This window comes from Brachyhypopomus gauderio, chromosome 14 (assembly GCF_052324685.1).
Source record: "Brachyhypopomus gauderio isolate BG-103 chromosome 14, BGAUD_0.2, whole genome shotgun sequence".
Taxonomy (NCBI): Eukaryota; Metazoa; Chordata; class Actinopteri; order Gymnotiformes; family Hypopomidae; genus Brachyhypopomus; species Brachyhypopomus gauderio.
This window is the reverse complement of record NC_135224.1, coordinates 13,053,711-13,078,072: the sequence shown is the minus strand read 5'-3', so window position 1 is coordinate 13,078,072 and position 24,362 is coordinate 13,053,711. Positions and strand designations below refer to the sequence as shown.

At 45.6% G+C, this 24,362-nt stretch overlaps 3 protein-coding genes across 8 annotated transcripts in view; 2 read left to right on the top strand and 1 right to left on the bottom strand.

Moving 5' to 3' along the window:
* Positions 1 to 28: 28 nt before the first annotated feature.
* LOC143475035 (uncharacterized) lies at positions 29 to 3,254 on the top strand. Its single transcript, XM_076972747.1, has 3 exons — positions 29 to 1,889; positions 2,010 to 2,075; positions 2,982 to 3,254. The coding sequence occupies exons 1-3, from the start codon at positions 1,542 to 1,544 to the stop codon at positions 3,114 to 3,116; spliced, it is 549 nt and encodes a 182-aa protein (XP_076828862.1). The 5' UTR covers positions 29 to 1,541; the 3' UTR covers positions 3,117 to 3,254.
* On the bottom strand, positions 2,965 to 13,371 carry bfsp2 (beaded filament structural protein 2, phakinin). Of its 6 annotated transcripts, none has more exons than XR_013120912.1 (9): positions 12,299 to 13,371; positions 6,966 to 7,037; positions 6,445 to 6,825; positions 5,582 to 6,213; positions 5,259 to 5,472; positions 4,480 to 4,587; positions 3,923 to 4,002; positions 3,204 to 3,332; positions 2,965 to 3,064 (listed from the first exon to the last, which is right to left on the bottom strand). XR_013120912.1 is itself a non-coding variant. In XM_076972748.1 (9 exons), exons 4-8 carry the CDS (start codon positions 5,271 to 5,273, stop codon positions 3,307 to 3,309), a joined length of 363 nt encoding a protein of 120 aa, XP_076828863.1. In that variant the 5' UTR covers positions 5,274 to 5,472; positions 5,582 to 6,825; positions 6,966 to 7,037; positions 12,299 to 13,371; the 3' UTR covers positions 2,965 to 3,064; positions 3,204 to 3,306. The 6 variants fall into 6 exon arrangements, 1 of the variants encoding a protein (XP_076828863.1); XR_013120914.1 differs by having other exon boundaries at positions 6,514 to 6,825; XM_076972748.1 differs by adding an exon at positions 4,109 to 4,242 and having other exon boundaries at positions 5,582 to 6,825.
* A 6,114-nt stretch (positions 13,372 to 19,485) lies between these two features.
* Positions 19,486 to 24,362, top strand: part of LOC143475368 (thread biopolymer filament subunit gamma) — a 5,403-nt gene continuing 526 nt past the window's right edge. Inside the window, exons 1-8 of the mRNA XM_076973211.1 lie at positions 19,486 to 20,099; positions 20,224 to 20,284; positions 20,386 to 20,481; positions 20,571 to 20,750; positions 20,933 to 21,058; positions 22,011 to 22,231; positions 22,400 to 22,437; positions 23,726 to 23,764. Coding sequence (XP_076829326.1) covers positions 19,525 to 20,099; positions 20,224 to 20,284; positions 20,386 to 20,481; positions 20,571 to 20,750; positions 20,933 to 21,058; positions 22,011 to 22,231; positions 22,400 to 22,437; positions 23,726 to 23,764 — 1,336 coding nt within the window. The 5' untranslated portion in view covers positions 19,486 to 19,524. The remainder of the gene's footprint in view (positions 20,100 to 20,223; positions 20,285 to 20,385; positions 20,482 to 20,570; positions 20,751 to 20,932; positions 21,059 to 22,010; positions 22,232 to 22,399; positions 22,438 to 23,725; positions 23,765 to 24,362) is intronic.

The window sequence follows — 24,362 nt, the reverse complement described above, 5'->3', positions numbered from 1 at the left end:
ACAGCAGAAGAAAAGTGTTTACATCTGGAGAGACATGATTGACTAGCACTGTGTGTGTGTGTGTGTGTGTGTGTGTGTGTGTGTGATGGAGCCGTTCATCTAAAAGTCTTACTGAGTAAGCAGAGGGGATACGTACCACTTTAATTGAGCATGTGTAGTGTGTGCTGCTGTATGTATATACTCTGTCTGTAGAGGGTGTGTGTGTGTGTGTGTGTGTGTGTGTGTGAGGGAGAAATATGATGTAACAAATCAAAATTTAAAATTGATTCCTAAACTGGAAGTTTATAACAGGAAGTGAAAGTGAACCACTGAGTAGATGTATATGGAGTGGGAGATAAATAACATGTGATGTTTAGCATAACGATCTGTTTAATTAGTGACGATTTTGTGTTTGTATAATGTGTTGTGAACATATTTCATTTGGGATGTTTTCTGATCTGAATGTTGTGATGTTGAAAGTAACAACTGCCATTTGAGTGAAGACACTTATCACCGTCACAGGGACTCACTTTGGGTAATGTTCTAACACTCCGCTCGGTTTACATCCTCTGACGGGCTTCAGAGGTCCACGCCGGGTTCTGTCGGGTCCGTGCCAGCACTGGGCTTTAGTCTGTTCTGTGCCTGCTGCTCACCAGCTTTGGGTTCCTACCCGAGAGACCTTGCAGTCTGTACACAGACACCTTAGTGCCCCCTAGTGGGAGAAATGGGTCTGACCGATGACTCGCCTGGCTTACCTCACAGAGCTCTTTACTTTTTCTGTTCGTTGGGCAAAGGATGGACATCAAAACCCCAGAAACTGTAAAGAGGTGAAGCTGGTGTTGTAGTCTCACTGTTCAGTGTGTAGCGCCGAGTCCTCCAGTGGTGGACAGGGCGTGTCCTCCCCACGTAGGACAGCTCCGGGCGTGCACGTCTGGAAATATCACTGCAACTGTTGCTACGTTTGGAAAGTAACAGGTGTAAAGGTGGGACTCCTGACTGTGAATTCTGACTCTGGTGACGTGTTTTCTCTCTGCTGTTCTGTACCGCTCTCTTCACCTTCAGTCCCGGTGCCGTGGGTTTGTTTTCGGGTTTTTTTTTTTTTTTTTTTTTTTTTTAGACTTTGAGTCACAGAGTTTTTATTTATTTTCACTAGTTATTTTCCTGGTCTTTTTATGGCATTGCACTTAATAGTTAGATAATTTTCTCAAAATTACGTCTCTGTTAAGAATCAAGTTGAACGCTTCTAGATGTGTAACATGTGAACGGAGGATCATGTCAGTATGTGGACCGATGGATCTCTGCTCTTTCCTGTCAGATCATCATTATCTACCTCTGATCAACTCAAGCTCAGGCAGTGTTGGACTCAGAGAGGCAGTCTCTGCTCTAATAACGATCGTGTTTCAACGGAAGGATATTTAGACTAGTGACTGAAATCTTGTACTGGACTTACTTCACAAACCATTCCTAAATGTCTAAATAAATCTTGGGATTTGTTTCTTTGTAATGGACACGTGTGGCCTGATTTTATTATTTCTGATTAATGATGTTGCCGGGTGACAAACATGTTTGGCTGTGTGGTTGCCAGGAGACAGACATGTTTGGCTGTGTGGTTGCCAGGAGACAGACATGTTTGGCTGTGTGGTTGCCAGGAGACAGACATGTTTGGCTGTGTGGTTGTCGCCCCAGGGCGTGTGCTGCTTGTTCAAGGCTTGCGGGTGCGTGTGACGTCAGCACTGCGCTCACGGGCCAGTCAGTACTTCTACGGGCTGGACACGGCAGCAGCAGACACAACACTTCCGCTCTGGCAGGAGGACAGACGAAAGCCCGTCAGGATGAAGGTAGCCGCGCTGGTCATCCTCACTAGTCTCGTCTGCTGCGTGCTCACTGGCCCAGTACACAGGCTGCAGTGGGTAAGCTGGTCATGTAGTGGGTTGGGATATCCTCAAAACTCTTAAGTATGTTAAAAAAAAAAAAAACTAAACAAAACAAAAACCTGATGTGAAATTGTGATTGGACATCTTTCACTCCAGATGTTACAGACATCTCAGCCTGGACTTCAGTCGGAGCCCATGGAGAGACTTCTAGACAAGACACAGGTGAGTGTGGGTGACTCGCTGTAAAATCAAGACAAAAGGATTCTGGGTAAAATGTTTTCTCAAATTAATCGACCTTCATCTTGAGGGTAAAGATGAAATGCTGTTTCTGTAGGTACATTCTCCTCAGTGTTTATCTGCAGAAGCATTAGTGTTCATATCCTGAGGGCAGAGCAGGATTAGGGTGGTGGTGAAGGGTTAGGGTGGGGGTGCAGTATTAGTGTGGTGCAGGGTTAGGGTGGGTGGTGCAGTATTAGTGTGGTGCAGGGTTAGGGTGGGTGGTGCAGTATTAGTGTGGTGCAGGGTTAGGGTGGGGGTGCAGGGTTAGGGTGGGTGGTGCAGTATTAGTGTGGTGCAGGGTTAGGGTGGGGGTGCAGGGTTAGGGTGGGTGGTGCAGTATTAGTGTGGTGCAGGGTTAGGGTGGGGGTGCAGGGTTAGGGAGGATGGTGCAGTATTAGTGTGGTGCAGGGTTAGGGGGGGTTTGCAGGGTTAGGGTGGTGGTGCAGGGTTAGGCTGGGTGGTGAAGGGTTAGGGTGGGGGTGCAAGTTTAGGGGGGGTTTTGCAGGGTTGGGGCGGGGTGCAGGGTTAGGGGGGGTGGTGAAGGGTTAGGGGGGGTTTGCAGGGTTAGGGGGGGTTTGCAGGGTTGGGGCGGGGTGCAGGGTTAGGGGGGGTGGTGAAGGGTTAGGGGGGGTTTGCAGGGTTAGGGGGGGTTTGCAGGGTTAGGGTGGTGGTGCAGGGTTAGGCTGGGTGGTGAAGGGTTAGGGTGGGGGTGCAAGTTTAGGGGGGGTTTTGCAGGGTTGGGGCGGGGTGCAGGGTTAGGGGGGGTGGTGAAGGGTTAGGGGGGGTTTGCAGGGTTAGGGGGGGTTTGCAGGGTTGGACATGGTCCTAACTTCATCTCCTCCCCTACAGAGCAGCAGGTCTCCGTCTGAGCGTCCACGTGTCCAACGAGCCGTCTCTGTCCCCAACGTCCCTAACCGCTTCTGTTCCGGCTGCTACTCCATCATAGGAGACCCAACCAGACCACAACTTAATGTTTATTATTAATAATACATAGTATTATATAATAGTAATATTGTAATAATAATGCTTGTCTCCACTAAATTGGGGGAATGTTTGTGTTGATTTTCTGACCTGTTTTATACACATGTAGACACTCACTCCAGTGTCGCCTCTCAGGAATAAATGTGCCTGCTGTACTCTGAAGGGCCCTGTGTTCTGTGCACCTGAAGTATTATTACTGTAATTTGTGGACTTCCCAAACTGTTGAATAATGACATGGATTATGGGATGACGTCTGAGTGTGGCGTACAGGTGTGGCGAACAGGTGTGGCGTTCGAGGCCCGGGTTGTTATTATGGGGCTCCTGGGGGTTAAACTAGACCACAGTCTGTTCCGCCAGTCCACATAAGCCAAGCAGTCATTTCTCATTTTGCATTCTGTTTTTCTCAAACAACGGGATGAATGTGACCAAATATCAAAATAGTTTGTCCAAGAATAGGTCAAAGGTCAGCAGTCCTTTTACAAAAGGTGATTTTTTTTCTATTGCTACACACACATTTAAACAGTAAGTATGCTTTTGTATAACTTTATACATTTGCAGGTTTCCAAATCATTCCAAAATTTAAAATTCTTGTAAATTTTGAGGGGAAGAAAAATGAGGGGAAGCGACAAGAGGGGCGTGTTTCTGTAGTTTGGGTGCAGGCCAAAGTGGGGGGGGGGTACTGCCTGTTCACTACCTGGGGGGAAACATTTATATTCCATTGGCACACAGTGTGAGCCCAGCTGAGGCAGTACAAGAAACTGAGATATTTATGATGTTTTTACACGCCTCCAGTGACCGACGTGCCGTACCGTCAGACAGTGCTGCGCTGTTCTCACAACACAAAGTGCGACCAGGTAATCCGTCTGGCTCTGTAGTTCCACCTGCACACCTGTAGAGGGCGACAAAGCATAACTCAGTAACTTGTACGGTGTTGAATATCAAAGTGTTGCTCCTTAAGGTTTGATGCTGGGCAGGACAAGGTGGCTTCTGATTACATAACAAAAGGATCTTGAGAAAGCAGCAGTTGAAGTGGAAGTGGAGGAGGTCCCAGCTTTCTGATGATTGAGCTGAGGATCTGGAGCTCGATGTCATGCCAGTGTTTGCGTAGTTCAGGAGGTTCTCCAGACCTCTACACAGGAGATACATGAAGCCACCCACCCAAGAGCAGACCACAGCCCAGTCATTTACAAATGGAACAACACCTATTTCAGACTTCATACACATATTTTGATTTCAATGTGATTCAGAACTGTTAGTCAGCAGGCAGGACATCACAAAGAGTCAAATCACACAGGGTCACATCACGAAGAGTCAAATCACATAGGGTCACATCACGAAAGGTACTCCAGTGAAGAGCAGATCTTACCAGTGCTCTCACAGACTCAGTCTCAGCCTGGAGACTCTTCATCTGTGTTCTGGCCTGGCTGTATTCCGCCCGAACACTCTTCAATTCGGATGTTTGATTGAGCTCAATCTAGTGATCACACACACACACACACAAGCCTTACTGCTTACACACTCAACCTAGTGATCACACACACACACACAAACCTTACTGCTCACACACTCAACCTAGTGATCACACACACACACACACACACAAACCTTACTGCTCACACACTCAACCTAGTGATCACACACACACACAAACATGCACAAACCTAACTGCTCACACACTCAACCTAGTGATCACAAAAAAACACACACACACACACACACACACACACACACACACACAAGCATTACCGCCACACACACACACACACACAAGCATTACCGCTCACACTCTCAACCTAGTGATCACACACACACACACACACACATTCTACAAGTCCACCTCTATTGGTCATCCACACCAGACTATGAGAGGAGGTTCCTGGCCTGTTCCTGTGGGCTAATTCACTGTCTATAGTGTTCTTGTACTACATGAGAAGGTCCAGGTACCTGTTCCTGCATGAGTCTAAAGCCGCTTTATGTAAAAGCAGATATATCCAAGCCTCCTGGAGATCAACCCACACACAGAGTTCAAGGGAAACTCTGCAGGAAGTTGCAGTTATGTGTTGGAAACTAGTGCTAGAGGATCTTTCCATGGGTTCTATATATATCAGTGAGGATCTGAGATCAGGACTCTCAATTTGACCTCACCCTCCTGACACGCATCAGTCTGTGGCCAGGTCTTTTCTACAAGCATCTCCCACTGAGAGCGGATATGATCCAGTATCTGCACCAGACTGGTTTCAACATGACAGACATCTGGTTATACAGCCATCTGACATCCTACAGAGGAGACTCAGTTGGTACAGATCACCATGTTGCAGTGTCTTCAGACACAGAGACTGAGAGCAATGTCTTCTCAATCCTGCAAACCAGAAGCAAGTGGAAAACCATCTCGGTATGTTTTTTTGTCACAACGCTCCTGTAGCCTGAGTATTAGATGTAGATGCAGCGCCCCCTGCTGGCTGCTTTACCTCCTCATGGGTTCACACCTCCTGCAGCTCATTCTTCTCCATCACCTTATAGATTTAGAAGATCTCCTCCATGGCTCTCAAACCTGCACACACACACACACACACACCCACACACACGCACTCACTCACACTCACACACCCACACCCACACCCACACCCACACACACACACACCCACACACACACTCACTCACACTCACACACCCACACACACACACACACACACACCCACACACACACACACACTCACTCACACTCACACACCCACACACACACACACACACACTCACACACCCACACACACACACACACACACACACACACACACACACACACACACACACACACACACACACACGCGCGAAGGCTGTGAGAACTGCTAATTCAAAGAAGCCATTCTGTCAGTCTGATTCAGTTCTGACACCTCTACCCATCTAGGAGCTTCTGTATAGTGAAAGTATTTCGTTGACAAGAATTCACAACAACCCAAATGTGATGAAGATGCTGTTGTCACACATCATGGCTGCGTTGTGTCTTCCGTCTCGTGAACCTGTGTTTGAGGTCTTCAGTGCTGGCTTGTACGTTTTCTGTCTGAAGTGTAAGTTGTGTGTTGTACAGGACAGCAACGCTGACCTGGCGGAAGGTGACGGTGTGTTAGACTAAAACAGCTGGGTTTCCACAACCAACAGTAGAAAAATGGGATGTATATGATGAGCATCATGGAGGAATTCAGAGTCTCAGGGATCCTCACTGCCTCCCCGGCATGTCAACACACTGCAAACCCTCAGTCACTTCTGTCTGATTGGATATGCCCACCCACCTGTGTGTAGAGCTCCACCCACCTGTGTATAGACCTCTTCTCACCTGTGTGTTGAGCTCCTCCCACATGTGTGAAGAGCTCCTCCCACCTGTGTGTAGAGTTCCTCCTCCCACCTGTGTGTAGAGCTCCTCCCTCCTGTGTGTAGAGCTCCTCCCAGGGTGTGGACCTTGTCCCGGTGCTCCAGCAGGCACCTGTGGAGCTCCTGAGCTTGCCAGACTCTGTCCTCCCTGGGGCATCATAGCAGGGGGGCACTGGTGCTCCGTAGGCCATGCAGGAAGACGCTGCTGATGCCAAGTGCCCTGTGGGACAGGAGCACACCCAGGCTGCCCCGGGGGGCCGTGCTGCTGGCCTGGCCCAGGAGGGAGCTTCGGTGTCTGGGCAAGGGCATCCACGTCCTGGTGTGTGCGTGTGTGTTATCCCACGGCCTATGAAACGTGAGCAGACGTGTCCTCACACTTTATTGCCTGTCCCCGGCTTCTGGAGAGTTCTGGTTTGTGTTCCTGGCCTTTTATCCAGCAGTATTGTGAGCACAGCTGATCACGACCGAGCCTGACGGCTCACTCACCAGAGATGAGGGCGTTTGCTTGCTCAGCACCAAACCTGTCAGGAAGGCTGAAAACAGGACAACCACGCCCCACTGCAGAGAGACGTGAGACAAGGACATGGGACCATTACAGTTAAACACTGCATTAAACACTAAATGCATTAAAATGAATGGATTGTACTAATATTCATGCAGTCAACATCGTACCTACATAGATCATGTGAAAGATTTTCATAGAACAGACAGAAATGGTGTTACATGATACAAACACACTTTCACCCCAAACCCAAACCCACACAGCAGGGGCAGACGCAAGGAAAAGCCTTTATTAACTTTAAAGCCATACAAGTCCATCATAATTCATATTGGAAATCTAAAGATATTAAAACACATGTTATAATGGCCCAGTAGGAAATAATCAGAATTTAGAGAGATCCGCTTGGTTTCTGTGCTTGTGCAGTTACACAGTGTACGAACACTGAACACTTTACACACCTTAATTAATCACTGCCAGAATCACATTAGGAAGCACATTTGGGATATATCACTTGTGGTTCAGATTCTCATTTTGCTTTATTGTTATTATATTACACAATTATTATATTACACAACTTGTTTCAATCTGCTAGAGGCTGGTTCTCCTTTTGGGCTTTAGTTTGAACTGAGATTTGTTCTGTATTCACAGGGATATTGTGGTTTTACAGTGGATCTTGTGTTTTGCTGACCTTTGGAGTTTAAATTTCTGTGTATCTGCCTGAGAAATCAAAGCTTCTTGAGAAATATTTGGTGGATTCATTATGAAATTATAAATTCTGTACAGTGTTCTCCGAAACGATATGTGGTAGTATAAAGAAACACCCCTCAAAAACAGGGGAATGAACATTAACCTGACGAATTTTAATGTTGTTTTGTGTTTCAGGTTTGAAAAGTGCTGGAATTTAAGCAAAAGTACTTGAAAATGCTTTAAATTGTAACAGTATTTCGTTTCACAAAAAAATCTCAGCCATCTGACTGAACGGTTCTTTTGTATTACGTTAACAAATACTTGTAGACTTGTAATTCCAGGGCGAAACATGAGAGAACGTGAAAAGATTGGGCGTTTAGAAATGAAACAACCATTAAATAATTTATTAAAAAACGAAATATTTAGAATCATTTCGAGTATATGTATAAAAATTTAACTTAATTAAGTTTACGGTGCTGGGAAATATTTAAATGGACCTTGAAAGTGACATACAAATGCTTTAATTCCACCTTGTTTAGGTGTATGAACCCTGCAAACACGACTTTGTTCATCGCGCTGAGGCGCGGCGCGCGCCGAAAATTTCGAGAGGTGCACGACTATGGAGCTATTATAGTGTCACCAGAACCTGAACCTGAAATCATTATTACTTGAAAAAACAGTCTGTAAAATCCTCGCAGGTATGCAAAAATTCGAGTTAAAATTCAGGTTCAGGTCGAAATTCAGGTTCGGGTCGCAATTCAGGTTCGGGTCGCAATTCAGGTTTGGGTCAAAATTCAGGTTCGGGTCGTAATTCAGGTTCGGGTCGAAATTCAGGTTCGGGTTGTAATTCAGGTTCAGGTCGAAATTCAGGTTCGGGTTGAAATTCAGGTTCAGGTTGAAATGCGGTTCATCCGGGATACGTAGGATGAGCAAACAAACTCAGAGCTAATCGAACTGCATCTGGCCAATCACAAAACATATCAGAGGTCATTAAGAGGCGCGTCTTTCTGCTAAATTTCCTGTAAGAGTGCGGTCCCTGTTTGGCGTGTAAGTAGCATGTAAGCAGCACGAAAGTGACCACTGTGCCACCCAGAAATGGCACCTTGTGGCAGCTGCCACATAATCGTGGCACTTAGTGTGACCAGTGCTGCGTGACTGTGGTCTCCGTTGTCCAGAAACGCCGCCTGCCTCTGCTGACAGACATCTAAAGACTCTTGGGTGACTCTGCGTATCGGCCACTCGCTTAAAATCATCCCGACGAGCTCCGAATCGCCATTTGTTGAAATGAAGATGGTTCATAACTTTTGTTTAAAAATTATGTTGAGTGAAATACTAGCCGACATCCAGCTAGACAGCTCTATATTACTAGTTCAGAATACTGTTTAGCGATAACGTCGAATTAAGGTTATAGGAGGGTACGTGAATCTACAGTGGTAGACCATTAACGACAGCACTAAATTTAAAGGGTTTATAGATGTATGGTTATCAGTGAATGTTCCTACACGCCATCAGCGTCATTTAAACCTCTGCGAGCGAATGGCATCGCATTTAGTATTTGCAATTTGTAGTATATTTCGCTTTGTATTGGTTTATATTGTTAGTCTAGATTACGTCTGTTACGACCCCACGATGTCATGGGTCTAGGTTTGGGGTGTGGGGTAGTAGCATGTGCGTAGTGGACAAGATGAAATTAAAGAAGAACGCGAAAACCAGACGGATACGTAAGAAAACGCTTTACTGCAGAGTGGTAATGGGTAGAAGAGCCTTTTCTACGCAGCAAAACACTGAACAGACACGTACGTACAAAAATACACGATTGACCATAAACCAACCAAGGAAAGGAGCAGTAGACGGCACCAAAGAAAAGAAACAAACAAAATATACTACACTAAGTTAACAAAGCAAGACTCACACCTTACTAACATAAATAAAGAAAATATATCTACGACGATAATCTCAAACAAATATACATACACGGTGCCCGCCTCTATACTGGTGTTTCTCATAAAATATCCCTGCATGGGTGTCTATATAATTGTGCACATGCTACTACGTTCTTACTCCATGGTGGCGATTTTCACAACGCTATTCATGACAAAAGCTATCGCACAAACCCTCACCTCTCACATGAGAATCATGAGCTACAGTTTCTCAAAAGTCACACACAACCGTAAAGGCAATAAATGCTCGCGTCGCCTCCCGGCAACTTCCAGCAACTCCGTCATGCAGATTATGAAGCCGAATATCCTCCCCCTCATCCAAATCACGATCTTCGATTGGCCGACATAATCCACCCGTACCGAGGCAATCCACCTGTTAAACCAAAATTAACCGAAAGAGAAAACAACCTCCCCAAAATCCTCAGTTCACGTAACACCGCAGCATCAGCCATCAACCACCGAGCGGCTACTGCCATTGTCTACCACTAATCTAAATTCGACATTAGAGTATGTGTTCTGTATGAGAGTATGTGGTGTGTGCATGGGCAGTGGCGTGCACAGACATTTTGGGGGGCAAGTGCTGGGGGGAAGGGGGGGGGGCGCTTTTTAGCGCACGTGGAACAATTCATTATAAAAAAATTACAAGCGCATGTTGAATGAAATTTGACTTTTATTAGTAACATTCTCTAAACGTGAGTTTTCAATGGAAAAAGTCACACCGCCAACTGATAAAATCCATATCCAATATTAACTATAGTCATTGTCCTTCAGTTAACTTCTGTTTACCCTCCACTGTCTGCAGGCATTGTTGCATATATTTTGCAATTAGTAAATCAATATAGGCCAGGCGTACTCAACTAAATTTGTCCGCGGTCCAATTTTGGCAGATACCTGTGCCCTGAGGTCCGGTGCGGCGGGGGGTGGCGAACGTAAGTTGTTGAGCGGGGGGGGGGAGGGGGGGGGGGGGGTACGGTGCGCGAACGGTGGAGGTGTTTATACTTTCGCGAGCGTCACTGCAGTGTTCTCCGAAACGATAGGCATTTTGTCCGATACGATATGTGGTAGAAACACCCCTCAAAACAGGGGAATGAACATTTACCTGACCAATTTTAATGTTGCTATATGTTTCAGGTTTGAAAAGTGCTGGAATTTAGGTTAAAGTACTTTAAAATGCTTGAAATTGTAACTACTTGGTTTCACAACAAATAGCTGTCTGACTGAATAGTTCTCCGCTGAAGCGCGGCGCAAAGTTACAAAATTCGAGAGATGCACGACCTCTCGAACCGACAGCGCGCGAGACACTCGCGCACACGCGGAGCCACAGCGATTACGTCATTTTCGCCGCGCGGACCCTCGCGCCGCTCGCGAAGCGTCAACCAGGCAGGCTTGTTGTAGAGCGGGGTGGCGAACGTAAGTTGTTGAGCGGGGGTGGCAAACGTAACACTCGTGACGGAGTGTTTTTTCAATAGCCCTGAAATAAATGCTACGGTTTTGTTTTGGTTCGTATCCAGTTAATCAGGAATGAGATTGGGTCCGGACAGGACTGCGTTCGGGTCCGGATCCGGACCGCGGTCCGCCAGTTGAGTACCCCTGCTATAGGCTTACAATTAAGACAGTAAAAAGACCAAAAAGTACGAGAATGAGTTATAGGCTACTGACTGTTGTCATTACACGAATGCAGATGGACATTTTTCACAGGTAATGGGGAATGTGTTAATTTATGTTGCCTAACAAAACGTATACAACAGAAAACGTTCAGCTTAACACATAGATTTGCAAACTCTACCTTAATTATTTGTATGTGGTCGTCCTCACGTTATCTATCACTGATTTGGGCTAGTGCGACTAGTTTATCAGGTGACCATCGGCTAAAAATGCTTAGTAGTTTGGTGCTGTATGAGACATTTTACTGCACAACAAAATGATTTCACGTTGGGCTTAGAGGACAAACGGTACGATTTGACTTGATGTGTATGTGACCTGGCTGGTGGGGACGGGAGAAGAAGTCTATCTGTGAGCGTGTGTGCTGTGCTGAAGACGCTTCCTTCCACTCGCTGAACTGAACTGCTGCTGCAGCGCATCTGGTGTGACAAAGGAATAGAGAGGTCGGGTGTGTGCGAGGTGGTGGCGCATTTCAGGGCATTGTTTTTAATCGCTCAGGTTTTCAAAAGATCATTTCAAACCGACCTCAGTAAAATGATAATAATAAAAAACGAAGTTTCAAAAGGGCACTTTCGTTGATAAAGGGCAGAGTTGGGGTCTAATTGTGCACGCCACTGTGCATGGGTAAGTTTGAGTGTTTTCGTGTTTATCTGTACTCGTTCTCTGGTATGTTCGCTTTAGTCATCCGTGTAGCGGACCACTTGGATTAATCACACAAACAATGCTCGGAGCTTCGACTGGTGTATCTTTATTCTCTCCTCCTTTCGCCACCGACATTTGACACCGTGAAAACTACAAAATGTGGCAAAAAATAAAAAATAAACACAAATGCCCTAGCACCATACCTCACAGATAATGTGTAGAACAGGGTCCAAACTTTAAATGCGTCACTCCTAGCAAACTTGCACATGAACTCAACTTTATGTTATGAGCCGCAGCTCTTACTGAAAACAAAACAACAATCACATCTCCCTTCGTTTCAAATTAAATAAATCACTCTTTTGGATTAATACAATTTTTCTTCCTACCTCCTTCTGCTTCCAAGGGCGCTAAGTTTGAACTTTGTTTTACATTTGACATACAACAACACAAAAAAAAACGAAGCCAACTACAGTAAAATATCTTCCACAAGTGTCAACAAGGAATATAACAAGTAATTCGTTTGTTCTTGTGTTTTTTCAAACTCTGGAGCAACGTACATCGAACGCGCACAGAAGAACTCGCGCTGAAGAGCTCGCGCTGAAAGTCTCGTGCCGAAAGTTTAGTTCAGCGATAACAGGAGGTAGCAGAATAATCAAATATTCAATAATAAACAAATAAATAAATATAAGGCTGTCATTTACAATCCGTGTTGTGTCGCTGTAGTGGTTTGTGGTGTCGTCTAGTTTAGTCATGCTTCATCATGATCGTGCTGTCCGTGTGTCTTCTATTATATTAACGTAGTTAATTTAATGTTAAATGTGAAACCCCTTATATAAAATGCTCTTCTCATCAAGTGTCCTCCCACTGATAACACTTCACCCCCACGTCACAACATAAAACAGATTTATTACAGATTGTTCATCAGTGAACGTTCATCACGCCATCAGCGTCATTTAAACCACTGCGAGCGAGTGGCATCGCATTTGTAGGATTCGTGGAAATGAAGATGGTTTATATTTTTTGTTTGTTAATTTATGTTGGGTGAACGATTCGGAGCTGACCGACAGCTCCAAACTACGAGTTCAGGATGCTGTTTAACGATTATGTCGGGAGCCGCTCGGCTGACAATCTAGACTAACAATATAAACCAATACAAAGCGAAATATACTACAAATTGCACAAATACTAAATGCGATGCCATTCGCTCGCAGAGGTTTAAATGACGCTGATGGCGTGTAGGAACATTCACTGATAACCATACATCTATAATAATAAACCCTTTAAATTTAGTGCTGTCGTTAACGGTCTACCACTGTAGATTCACGTACCCTCCTATAATCTTAATTCGACGTTATCGCTAAACAGTATTCTGAACTAGTAATATAGAGCTGTCTAGCTGGATGTCGGCTAGTATTTCACTCAACATAATTTTTAAACAAAAGTTATGAACCATCTTCATTTCAACAAATGGCGATTCGGAGCTCGTCGGGATGATTTTAAGCGAGTGGCCGATACGCAGAGTCACCCAAGAGTCTTTAGATGTCTGTCAGCAGAGGCAGGTGGCGTTTCTGGACAACGGAGACCACAGTCACGCAGCACTGGTCACACTAAGTGCCACGATTATGTGGCAGCTGCCACAAGGTGCCATTTCTGGGTGGCACAGTGGTCACTTTCGTGCTGCTTACATGCTACTTACACGCCAAACAGGGACCGCACTCTTACAGGAAATTTAGCAGAAAGACGCGCCTCTTAATGACCTCTGATATGTTTTGTGATTGGCCAGATGCAGTTCGATTAGCTCTGAGTTTGTTTGCTCATCCTACGTATCCCGGATGAACCGCATTTCAACCTGAACCTGAATTTCAACCCGAACCTGAATTTCGACCTGAACCTGAATTACAACCCGAACCTGAATTTCGACCCGAACCTGAATTACGACCCGAACCTGAATTTTGACCCGAACCTGAATTGCGACCCGAACCTGAATTTCGACCTGAACCTGAATTTTAACTCGAATTTTTGCATACCTGCGAGGATTTTACAGACTGTTTTTTCAAGTAATAATGATTTCAGGTTCAGGTTCTGGTGACACTATAATAGCTCCATAAACCATCCCGGCTGGGCAGCACCGGGAAGGAGAACCAGAACGGACCGTTTTCACCAGTGATCACCAATAGCTGCTGGTTAAGGGCGTACTCACACTAGGCACGGTTTGCTCGTTCCGTGCTGGGGCCCGGTTATCCCCCCTCCCCACTCCCCCTCTGACCTGCACTCACACTCGCTTCAGCAACCCGGCCCGAGCACGCTTACGTCATCACAACGCCGCTTTATTTGGAAAAAAAGCGCGCTCGCACAACACTATAGAGCTCATGATTCTCTTTTTATTGTATTTTTGGAGTCGTTTTGGGAGTGCAGAAACACGGTGCAAGCACAGATTTATCGATAATTTAACACAACGATTGTCTGCTAATCGCTTTGCCGCTATGACTGTTTAACGTGAGCGTCGCATCACTGATGTCATGTTTGAGTTCCAGCGAAATGAACCAATCAGACGAGGCACCAAGCGGGCCCGGGCACGGATAGCGCTCACACTAGAAGCGAACCGTGCCCGAGTCCACATGAATCGTGCCCTGGCCCACCTCTTCAAAGCGGGCCCGAGCACGGTTAACTGATCCGGGCCCGGGCACGGTTGGAGCGCTCACACTAGCCAAACGAACCGTGCTTCGGCAGGCAACCGTGCCCGGGCCCGGATCGCAGAGCCTAGTGTGAGTACGCCCTAATATGCAGGAAAACCGCAAGTGGGAGGATGCACTGGTTAATGTGTTGAGACTGCATGTCAACACGACTGTGTGACTCAGTTATCTTTAAAAAGTTTAGCTTTTCACTAGAACTAAAAATAGGGTTACATTGCTATGTTCGTGTCTGTCCTTAGTCTGGCAATTTTCAGCAGCAGTATTACACGTTTTGCACTTAAGGATTCTACCTTTGGACTGTTACAGTTTTTGTGGACAGTTTGTTGTTCAACAGTAACTGGATGCATTTTTAAAAATAGTATCTTTTGATGAGTTTTTATTACACAATATTTACTTTGAGCTTTTTAAATCCTACACCTGACAAATAACCCAAAGTATGAAAAAAGTAAAACTAATACTGGAACTAATAAAAACTAAGCTTTAAAAAATATTAAAACTAATAAAAACTAGCAAACATGCTCTAAAAACGGATTAAAACTAACTGAATTAGAAAAAAAGTCACAATTAAATAACTAAACTATAAATGAAAAATCCAAAACTATTATAACCTTGGTCCATGCCACGGCTGATCCCAACTTCTGTAATAGAACATGACATATGTCAGAGTCAACGGTTGACTCCAAGTTGAGTATACATAATGCAAATTCTGACGTCCAAATCAAGTTCCTCTTGCTCATCTCTAACTAAGCTGTTTATCTATTAGAAACCATACATTTGCTGTAGAAAACTGGCCAAATTTGGGTAGCCATACGTTGCTAGGTAGATAGGTACCGATATCTCTAGTTCCTCCCTCCCCTCATACCTCCTCTCCAATCTGAAGTGGTTTGCACCTTTTTCCCTGTTGCAGGTAATTATTGTATTGAAATGCAAAACAAAAGCAAACAAAAGGTGACAAAAGCAATTAATACAACATGCAAAAAAAGCAACATGTACACACTCAATACAACATATGCAAATAATTTGGGGGTTAACATTATTATTAATGTTACGTAGATTCAGACCTCAGATTCAGATCAATTTTAACTCTTCTGGATCTTTCTGCAGCCTTTGACACGGTCAGCCACAACATCCTCCTCTCTGTTCTTTCTAGCCTCGGTGTGACTGGCTCTGCTTGTAAATGGTTCCAGTCATATCTTGAAGACCGTTCCTATCAGGTAACATGGAGAGGATCTACATCCTACCGCAATATCTCTTCATCCAATCCATGTTCTCCACGGGAGTCCCCAAAGGCTCGGCCCTAGGCCCTCTTCTCTGTATACTTGTTGCCTTGGTGATAATATTTCTCCTCATGATTTCTCCTGTCATTGCTATGATGATGATACCCAACTAATTGTTGTACACAACTTCTCACATTGTGACACCCAGGTTTCTGGGCGTATTTCAGCATGCTTGGCAGATATTGTTTGATGGATGACTGCTCACCACCTGAAACTCAACCCTAACAAAACCCTGGCGCTTCTGTACATCACAGGAAGCTCTTCTCTTTACTGGCATCCAGTAGCTGCACGTCAGATATAAAACCTTGATGCTTGCTTACAGAACCAAAAATGGACCAACCCCTCACTACGTAATGTCCATGGTCAAAGCCTTATCCGTACCACAAACACTCTGCATCTCAAGTATGGTTCACCTTGAAACTCCATGCATAAAGTCTCATGGAAGGCAAACCTCAGGACTATTTTTTGTCTTGGCTCCAAGATAGTAGAATGATCTACCACTTACTGCTCGGACTTGCTGTTTTCAGACATAGACTGAAGACTCACCTGTTTGTTGAGTACTTAAATGACCACTAACACTGCAGATAGCTGTAAGGCTCTGGCAAGGCATGCTGGACAATATAATGATTTAATATGTATACACAAAGACACTACAAACAGAAAAAACCTCTAACACATCAGAAACAAACACTACTGAACGTAATAACACAACATGTCTAACAGAACATACTAGGACATTAAGCAAGAGAGACATGAACATACATAGCAGCTGAAACAATAGCACTTGGCCTTGTTTTCACTAGTATGTTTGTTTTCACTATGTTTATGTACACTTGTAGGTATCCGGTTTCAATTCCAATTGTTAAAGTTTGAGTCTGGGCTTATTTGCAATACCAGTTATTGGCATTGATTCCTGTAGTTTAGTAGTAGTCTGGTTCTAGGGTATCTTGAATTCTGACGTATCTGTGCTTCATCTATGATGAATTCTGTGAACAGATGACAAAGCACTATGTTAGTCACTCTGGAAAAAACCGTCTGCTAAATGCAACCAAATGTTACAATGCAACCTAAGCATTTACATTTACATACAAAATGTAAATGCTTAGGTAGCTAGCTAACGTGGTTAGCTCCAACATGGCCTGCTAACTGTTCAGACTGTACAAGGGGTTTTGTTGCAATGGTAACTAGCTAGGTTAGCTAGCTAACTGCAGGGTTGCCAACTCTCACGCAATGAGCGTGAGACACGCGCATTTGACCGTCTTCACACGCTTGCACGCCACACTTCCGATATCTCACGCTGAAAAAAAAAATTGTTTATTTACCTCTGATCCACATCTATGATTCAATGAGTTACTAGTTCGCTCACTCCAACTGATCTTGAAAAGTTGGCAACCCTGTAACTGGTATATTAGGTAGTACATTATCTCAGGTGATGGGAATATGAAAATAGGTTTAGATAGTAGCCTAATACAGTAGAATATTCAAATTAAGGTTCACAAACAGGAAATCACATATTGCCTTATAAGTACCCCTGGTTCAACACTACCTATGGCCCCCACAGCACACACTGAACTTCCTCAACTCTATATAGTATCAGCACTTAATAAATACTGTATCATTACTGAACCAGTGTAGTATTTTGATGTTTACAGGACTATTTTCTTTCCTGTACGTTTATTGATCACCGACAATAAGGTTGAATCTACCTATAAATCTATATCTATCAGGTGTGAAGATCTATGCATGGCAATCAGATACAAGACGGCCAAGATATTACAAGTAAACATTTCTCATCGAAGCTGGGTTCATTTCTCACGAGGAAGGAAGCGCTGCTCATTTCACACTACTGGGTGGTTTTTCTCACTTTGTACTCATGAAGATATCAGACATCACTATAAACATCATGTCTTACTGAAAAAAAACCCAGCAAACACGTTTTATTTTTCTATGTCTTTATGATTTGAACTGCCTGACTAATCACATTTTAGCATCCTTTCAGTCACACTTCTCTTGTGAATGCATTTTGTTTTATCTGCCATGTTTACAGCTGGTGAGATGGAGTCTCAGCTGGGGAGACATGACCAGGCAAGTTTAGGGGCAGCTTCAAGTTCATTTTCTAAACAGCTTCACCTTTGCAGGGGTAGAAGCAGCAGGGACCACTGCAGAATGTGACCCCCCCCCCCAGCCACACTGTCTTTGTGTCTTTTTGGACAGAGCCTCACAGGGATGTTAGCGTTGATCTGTCAGAGAAGCAGGCAGGTGGTGGGGATCTTTTACACAGCTGCCAAAACTCTCCTCAAGGGTTTCAAGACCAGGCAGAGCCCGTCAAATACCAAATTTGATGAAAACGCCAACAAAGAGCAGCTTCAGTGAAACATCATGTCTCTACAGTACAAAAATGCATCATACGAAACGTGGTGCCATATGTCTGTGTTTCCTGGACTCCTGTGATGTCTGATTTAAAGAAATCAGCCAATGCCATTGGTCTTTAATACATTAAGTAAGTAAAAATTATTTATAAAGTACTCTTTACACAACTCGCATTGACCAAGGTGCTGTACATATTTTAGAAAATACATTAAGACACAGTCAGAGAGATTAGTCAAAAGCAAACAGCAAGAAAACAGTCACCATAAACGACAAAAGAAATAATAAATAGAATACAGATACAATTAAGAAAGATTCAACCATTAATCTAAGTAATATACAGTATATGCATATATTTACAGTTTTACACTTTTATCCAAAGCACAATAACAACTGAATACTGTAGGAGCATTCGAGCACAAATTAACAGACTTGCACAGGGCAGCTTGACCCAACAACCTTCTGAGTGGAGCTGAACTACCTGAACCACCAACAACAGCAGCACAGAAACAGGACAGTCCTGTAACAGCAGCACAGAAACAGGACAGTCCTGTAACAGTAGCACAGAAACAGGACAGTCCTGTAACAGCAGCACAGAATCAGGACAGTCCTGTAACAGTAGCACAGAAGCAGGACAGTCCTGTAACAGCAGCACAGAAACGGGACAGTCCTGTAACAGCAGCACAGAAACGGGACAGTCATGTAACAGCAGCACAGAAACGGGACAGTCCTGTAACAGCAGCACAGAAACGGGACAGTCCTGTAACAGTAGCACAGAAACGGGACAGTCCTGTAACAGCAGCACAGAAACAGGACAGTCCTGTAACAGCAGCACAGAAACAGGACAGTCCTGTAACAGTAGCACAGAAACAGGACAGTCATGTAACAGCAGCACAGAAACAGGACAGTCCTGTAACAGTAGCACAGAAACAGGACAGTCATGTAAGACAGAAGTCAGTCCTGATAGCAACACTGAACGAGTGTGCGTGTCAGCAGACCTTAAAAAAACAAGTATTAATCACCCAGGGCTTCATGGTGATAAGTCACAGAGACAGATGCTTCCCTCTGGGGGAGTGGGCACCTGGTCTCAGCGTCCTTGCCACGTGGTGGGGGCCCAGAAGGGTGAGGGTTGGGTGTGGGGTTAGAATCAAGTCCTAACTCATTCCTGCCCCCCCCAGGACAGGTTCTATATAACCTCCTACACGGCTCCTACTGCCTTCTGCTCTCACTTCTCTCTCCAACTGTGTTTGCTGCGTTGGTCCACAGCTGTCCACAATGTCCATGTCTTTGTCCTTATCCAGGTTTCCCGGCTTCTCCGGGGGTGCAGGAGGGGCTGGCAGCAGGCTGGGTCTGGGGTTTGGTGGAGGCGCCGGATTCGGGTTCGGTTCGGGTCTGTGCGGAGGAGGCGGAGCGGGCCTCTCAATGGGCTCTGGCGGAGGTGCGGGGGTGTTGGCGCTCAGCCCGGCTTTCGCCATGGGCCGGACCGTCGCCGCAGGGGGGCTGAGTGCCGGGTCCGCCCTGGTCGCTGCGGGAGGTTCCGGACCCGCTGCGGTGCCCATCCTGTCCCGCCAGGCTGAGAAATCCACGCTGTCCGGCCTGAACGACCGCTTCTCCTCCTACATGGCCAAGGTGCGTGCGCTGCAGCAGGAGAATGCCACGCTGGAAGCCAAGCTGTCGCAGCTGACCGGAGGGGCGGACACGTCTCCCGAGGCATCCAGCACCAACACGGTGGAGTACGAGGCTCAGCTGAGCGAGTATCGCGGGACCCTGCAGACCCTCACGCTGGACACCATCAAGCTGGAGATCGAGCTCGACAACGTCCGCGGCACCGCTCATGAGCTGAAGGCAAAGTGAGTCATTCAGACACCTTCACAAACCTTCACTAAGAGTCCCTTCACTAGAACCAAATGTGGTTTTCCTAAGTTAAATCATGTTAATAATCAGATTTTCATTCTTCTAAAATTATTTTTTAAGGCTTGACTTTGAACAAGGGGTCCGGTTTCAGCTCGAGTCTGACTGTGTTGCTATGAAAAAGGTGAGATCTATGGTTCAACTTTCCTGTGACTGTGGTTAACTCATTTGCAAATTTGCATTATTAACAAATCTGACCTTTGACCGTGGCCTTTCCATCTTTAGGATATTGAAGCAGCATCTGACCTACGAATCGATTTGGATGCAAAGTACTCCAGCCTCCAGAGTGAACTGGACTTTGTCACCAAGACACAGGAAGAGGTAGCAGAACATGCTACTGATATACTCTAATGTCATCTAAATGAACTGGTGGGCGGTTCCTTGTCTCATGGCTGCATCCCCCCCAACAGGAGCTGTCTGTTCTGCAGTCCAAACTGGGTACCACAACCATGGACACCTCTGTGTCCATGATCGAAGTGGACACTGGGAAGTCCTTCGACATCTCCACTGCACTCAACGAGATGCGTGTGGAGTATGAGAGGTCTGTGCAGCAGAACAGGGAGGAGGCCGAGGCGTACTACAAGCTCAAGGTGAAGAAACGCATTCTGTCTTCAATCATTTCAAATTCTAATATGCAGTAAAATAATTACACCTGACCAACCATGGAGCGAGTAGATAGGGGGTAATGCAGCATATAAGTAAAACATATGCCATATATATTAGTTTCCTTTAATGTAATTGAACACAATTTTTTTATATCTGTTTTCCTCAGATGGATGAGATCCACACTGCTAATGCTAAGAGCACGGAGGCTGTGGCGTCAACTAAAGCTGAAATCACAGCAGCCAGGAAAGAACTCCAAACACTGGGCATAGAACTGCAGGGGCTCATCACCCAGGTGAGGGGCTTGTTACCTAGGTGATGGGGTTGTTACCCAGGTGAGGGGGTTGTTACCCAGGTGAAGAGGTTGTTACCCAGGTGATGGGGTTGTTACCCAGATGAGGGGTTTGTTACCCAGGTGAGGAGGTTATTATCCAGGTGATGGGTTTGTTACCCAGGTGAGGGGGTTGTTACCCAGGTGAGGGGTATATATATATTATGTGTGTGTGCGTGTGTGTGTGTGTATACACATGTCACAGCTAGTAAAATTAAATGCTTTGATTAAATTTACAGGCTTAAAGTTGGCAATCTATTTTTTATGGTGCGTCTCAATGAGAGCCATATCAGGATAACGTAGCCCTAGAAGTGTGCAGTGCCCCCTCCTGCAGGTCACCACCCTGTAAGGTTTCTAAGGTTCATCTCTGGTTCTGATGAATCCCTCGCTGGTTATTCCCTATACGGAGCTTCAGAGACACATCTTTTATTGTTTTGCATTTTTCAACTGGGGATTCCTAGGGAACTTTAGAGAAACTTTGTAGAAGAAGCTAGTTGAGGAAACTGAATTGAGGGGGAGATGCCGTTTTTCTCGACATCAGCGCAAATACGGGTGAGACAAACGGCACAGCTACGCCGGCAGCGTCGTGCTTTCACAATAAATCACAGCCACTTGGTACAGGAAACATGTCAGGAAGTGGTTTGGCTGTCACTGCCACAGCAGAAGGTGAAGCGTTGCTCAAAGCAAACTTTCAGGTGAAACACAGCCATCAGTCATAAACATGTTCTGACATCACTTCCTAGATTGCAGGGAATGTTCATGCTAAAACGGTGGGTGCTTTTCAGAGGGTCAGGGTTCAGCAGGAAGGGGGTTGGTGAGATGTGTCTTCAAACACTCTGAATGCATTCTGAAGAAACTTGATGCCATTTTTTGACTGTGTGCTGACCCGTGGCTGGTTTGTGGTTTGCTCCTCCAGAACATGACCCTGGAGCAAAGCCTAGCAGAGGCCAGCACCCAGGCCAGCGTGGGCGTGGCTGAGTACCAGGCTCAGATCGCTAGCCTGACGTCTGCTATTGAGGCGGCCAAAGCTGACCTTCACAAACAGATCCTGGCCTATCAAGAGCTGCTAGACGTGAAACTGGCCCTGGATGTGGAGATCGCCACCTACAGGAAGCTCCTGGAAGGAGATGACTTCAAGTGAGCGTCTAGTTACCGATGAGATAATATCTCCAGACTCCAGCCCTGGAGCTCATGTTTGATTTAGACATGAAGAGACTGTGCAGGGTTTAGATGGCTTGCTCTGTGGTAACCCTGACAACCACCAGTCCTCCCACTCACACTCTCTTATGCTCTTATGGTTTCCAGAATGCCAGATTTCTCAGAGACGTCGTACACTTTCTCAGGTAAGTCAGTGTGCACAGCAACTGTGAGAAAATCACGAGCAAGTACTTGTCCCGGTCTTACCCAGCAGAGACCTGTGCACCTCACGCCTTTGACAGGCTACACACGGGCTTTCGGGGAGATTCCTGGCTACCATGGCAACAGGGCAGCCACAAGTTTAGAAAAAGCTGTTGGTACTTTGCGAGTAGCGTGTTTACCCTGCGACTGTAACCTGGCAACCTGCCTGTATGAAACCCCACACTGTCCTCGTTGAAGTGGACCTGGCTGATGAGCTCACGTGTTTTCCTCCCATATAATGTCACATTACAGATTTTCCTTCCCATGAAGTGACACTATTTGATACTGTTATCCTACACCAATGGATTACACCAAAATCCAAAGGTTACACCAAAGGTTACATGTAGGCTGGTCTGCATTCTCTGTCTTGTTATTACATGGAAGATCTTTGTCTGTGACACATCACCATGTATCTCAGTGACAGGAGAAATGTCTCCAGGTGCTGGGGAAGAAAGTGTTGGCACCTGTCACTAACGAATGCAGGTGACAGGTCTACCTGTATGACAGGTGTACTTATAGGAAGGTGCTTAATAGAGAGGCTTGCAACACACACATATGATGACCCATACACACACTTGTGCTGAAGAAAAGGTCAGCAGGTTTTTCATGTAAACTTGTGTTTTCATTTTCACACACATGACATAGTTTCTGCTCCCAGGTAGGGGACCGAGCCCTGGGGTGCGGTGGTGGGCGGGGCCTGTCTCATTCACACTTTTCCATCTCGCAGGAAGAACCCCGCCCCAAACCAGCACCCCTCAGGACTCGCCACACCCCTGTCCCCACGGAAACACACATTAGATACATCTGCTCAGGCAAGTCCTGCTTGTGCACCAGGGCCTCAGAGCAGACACGAGCAGACAGGAGCCCATGTTGAGCTCACGTTGAGCTCACGTTGAGCCCATGTTGAGCTCACGTTGAGCTCACATGTGTCTGCGCTGATTGTGCAGGTTAGAGAGGAAGCGCACGCCGACTTACTGGGAGTCATGAGATAAAGGGAATTGAAAGACTTGTTTTGATTTGATCTTCTCCTCTTTCTTTCTCCTCTCTCTTTTCTCATTTTTTCTCATCTGTCATTGCTCGCCCCTCTCTCTTTTTCATCTTCCTCTCATCTTTCTCTTCTCATTTATCCTCTCTACTCATCGTTCTCATCTTTATCTCATCTTTCTTTCTTCTCATCTTTTCCCCCTTATCTCTTTCTCTCTCTCTCTCTCTCTCTCTCTCTCTCTTCTTCAGGTGGCAGAGGAGGGATTCAGATCAAAGAGATCATCACAGGTACATTTCATAGACACCTGCACTGCTCCATGATTCTGAGATGCATGGAGGAGACAGTATGGGTGTCAGAGACGGGGCTGACACAGAGACGGGGCTGACACAGAGACGGGGCGGACACAGAGACAGGGCGGACACAGAGACGGGGCTGAGACAGAGACGGTGCTGACACAGAGACGGGGCGGACACAAAGATGGGGCTGATACAGCTGCACATGTGACAGCACAGAATATCTCCAGACATGTTCACTGTGTCTTCTTCACATGTACAAAAGGCCAGGGTTAAGGTTTAGTGTGCAGGGTTTAGGCCAGGGTTATGGTTAAGGTTTAGTGTGTAGGGTTTAGGTCAAGGTTAGGGTTAAGGTTTAGTGTGTATGGTTTAGGTTAGGGTTAAGGTTAAGTGTGTAGGGTTTAGGTCAGGGTTAGGGTTAAGGTTTAGTGTGTAGGGTTTAGCTCAAGGTTAGGGTTAAGGTTTAGTGTGTAGGGTTTAGGTTAGGGTTAAGGTTAAGGTTTAGTGTGTATGGTTTAGGTCAGGGTTAGGGTTAAGGTTTAGTGTGTAAGGTTTAGGTCAGGGTTAGGGTTAAGGTTTAGTGTGTATGGTT

Bases quoted from the DNA above. Each gene is read 5' to 3' on its own strand.
- LOC143475035 (XM_076972747.1), top strand. From the start codon at position 1,542: ATGTTTGGCTGTGTGGTTGCCAGGAGACAGACATGTTTGGCTGTGTGG. The intron at 1,890-2,009 runs GTAAGCTGGTCA...CTTTCACTCCAG, and splicing joins CAGTACACAGGCTGCAGTGG to ATGTTACAGACATCTCAGCC. The intron at 2,076-2,981 runs GTGAGTGTGGGT...CCTCCCCTACAG, and splicing joins GACTTCTAGACAAGACACAG to AGCAGCAGGTCTCCGTCTGA.
- bfsp2 (XM_076972748.1), bottom strand. The intron at 4,003-4,108 runs GTAATCAGAAGC...CGCCCTCTACAG, and splicing joins TCTCAAGATCCTTTTGTTAT to GTGTGCAGGTGGAACTACAG. The intron at 3,333-3,922 runs GTACGGCACGTC...ATTATTCAACAG, and splicing joins CAGCGCAGCACTGTCTGACG to TTTGGGAAGTCCACAAATTA.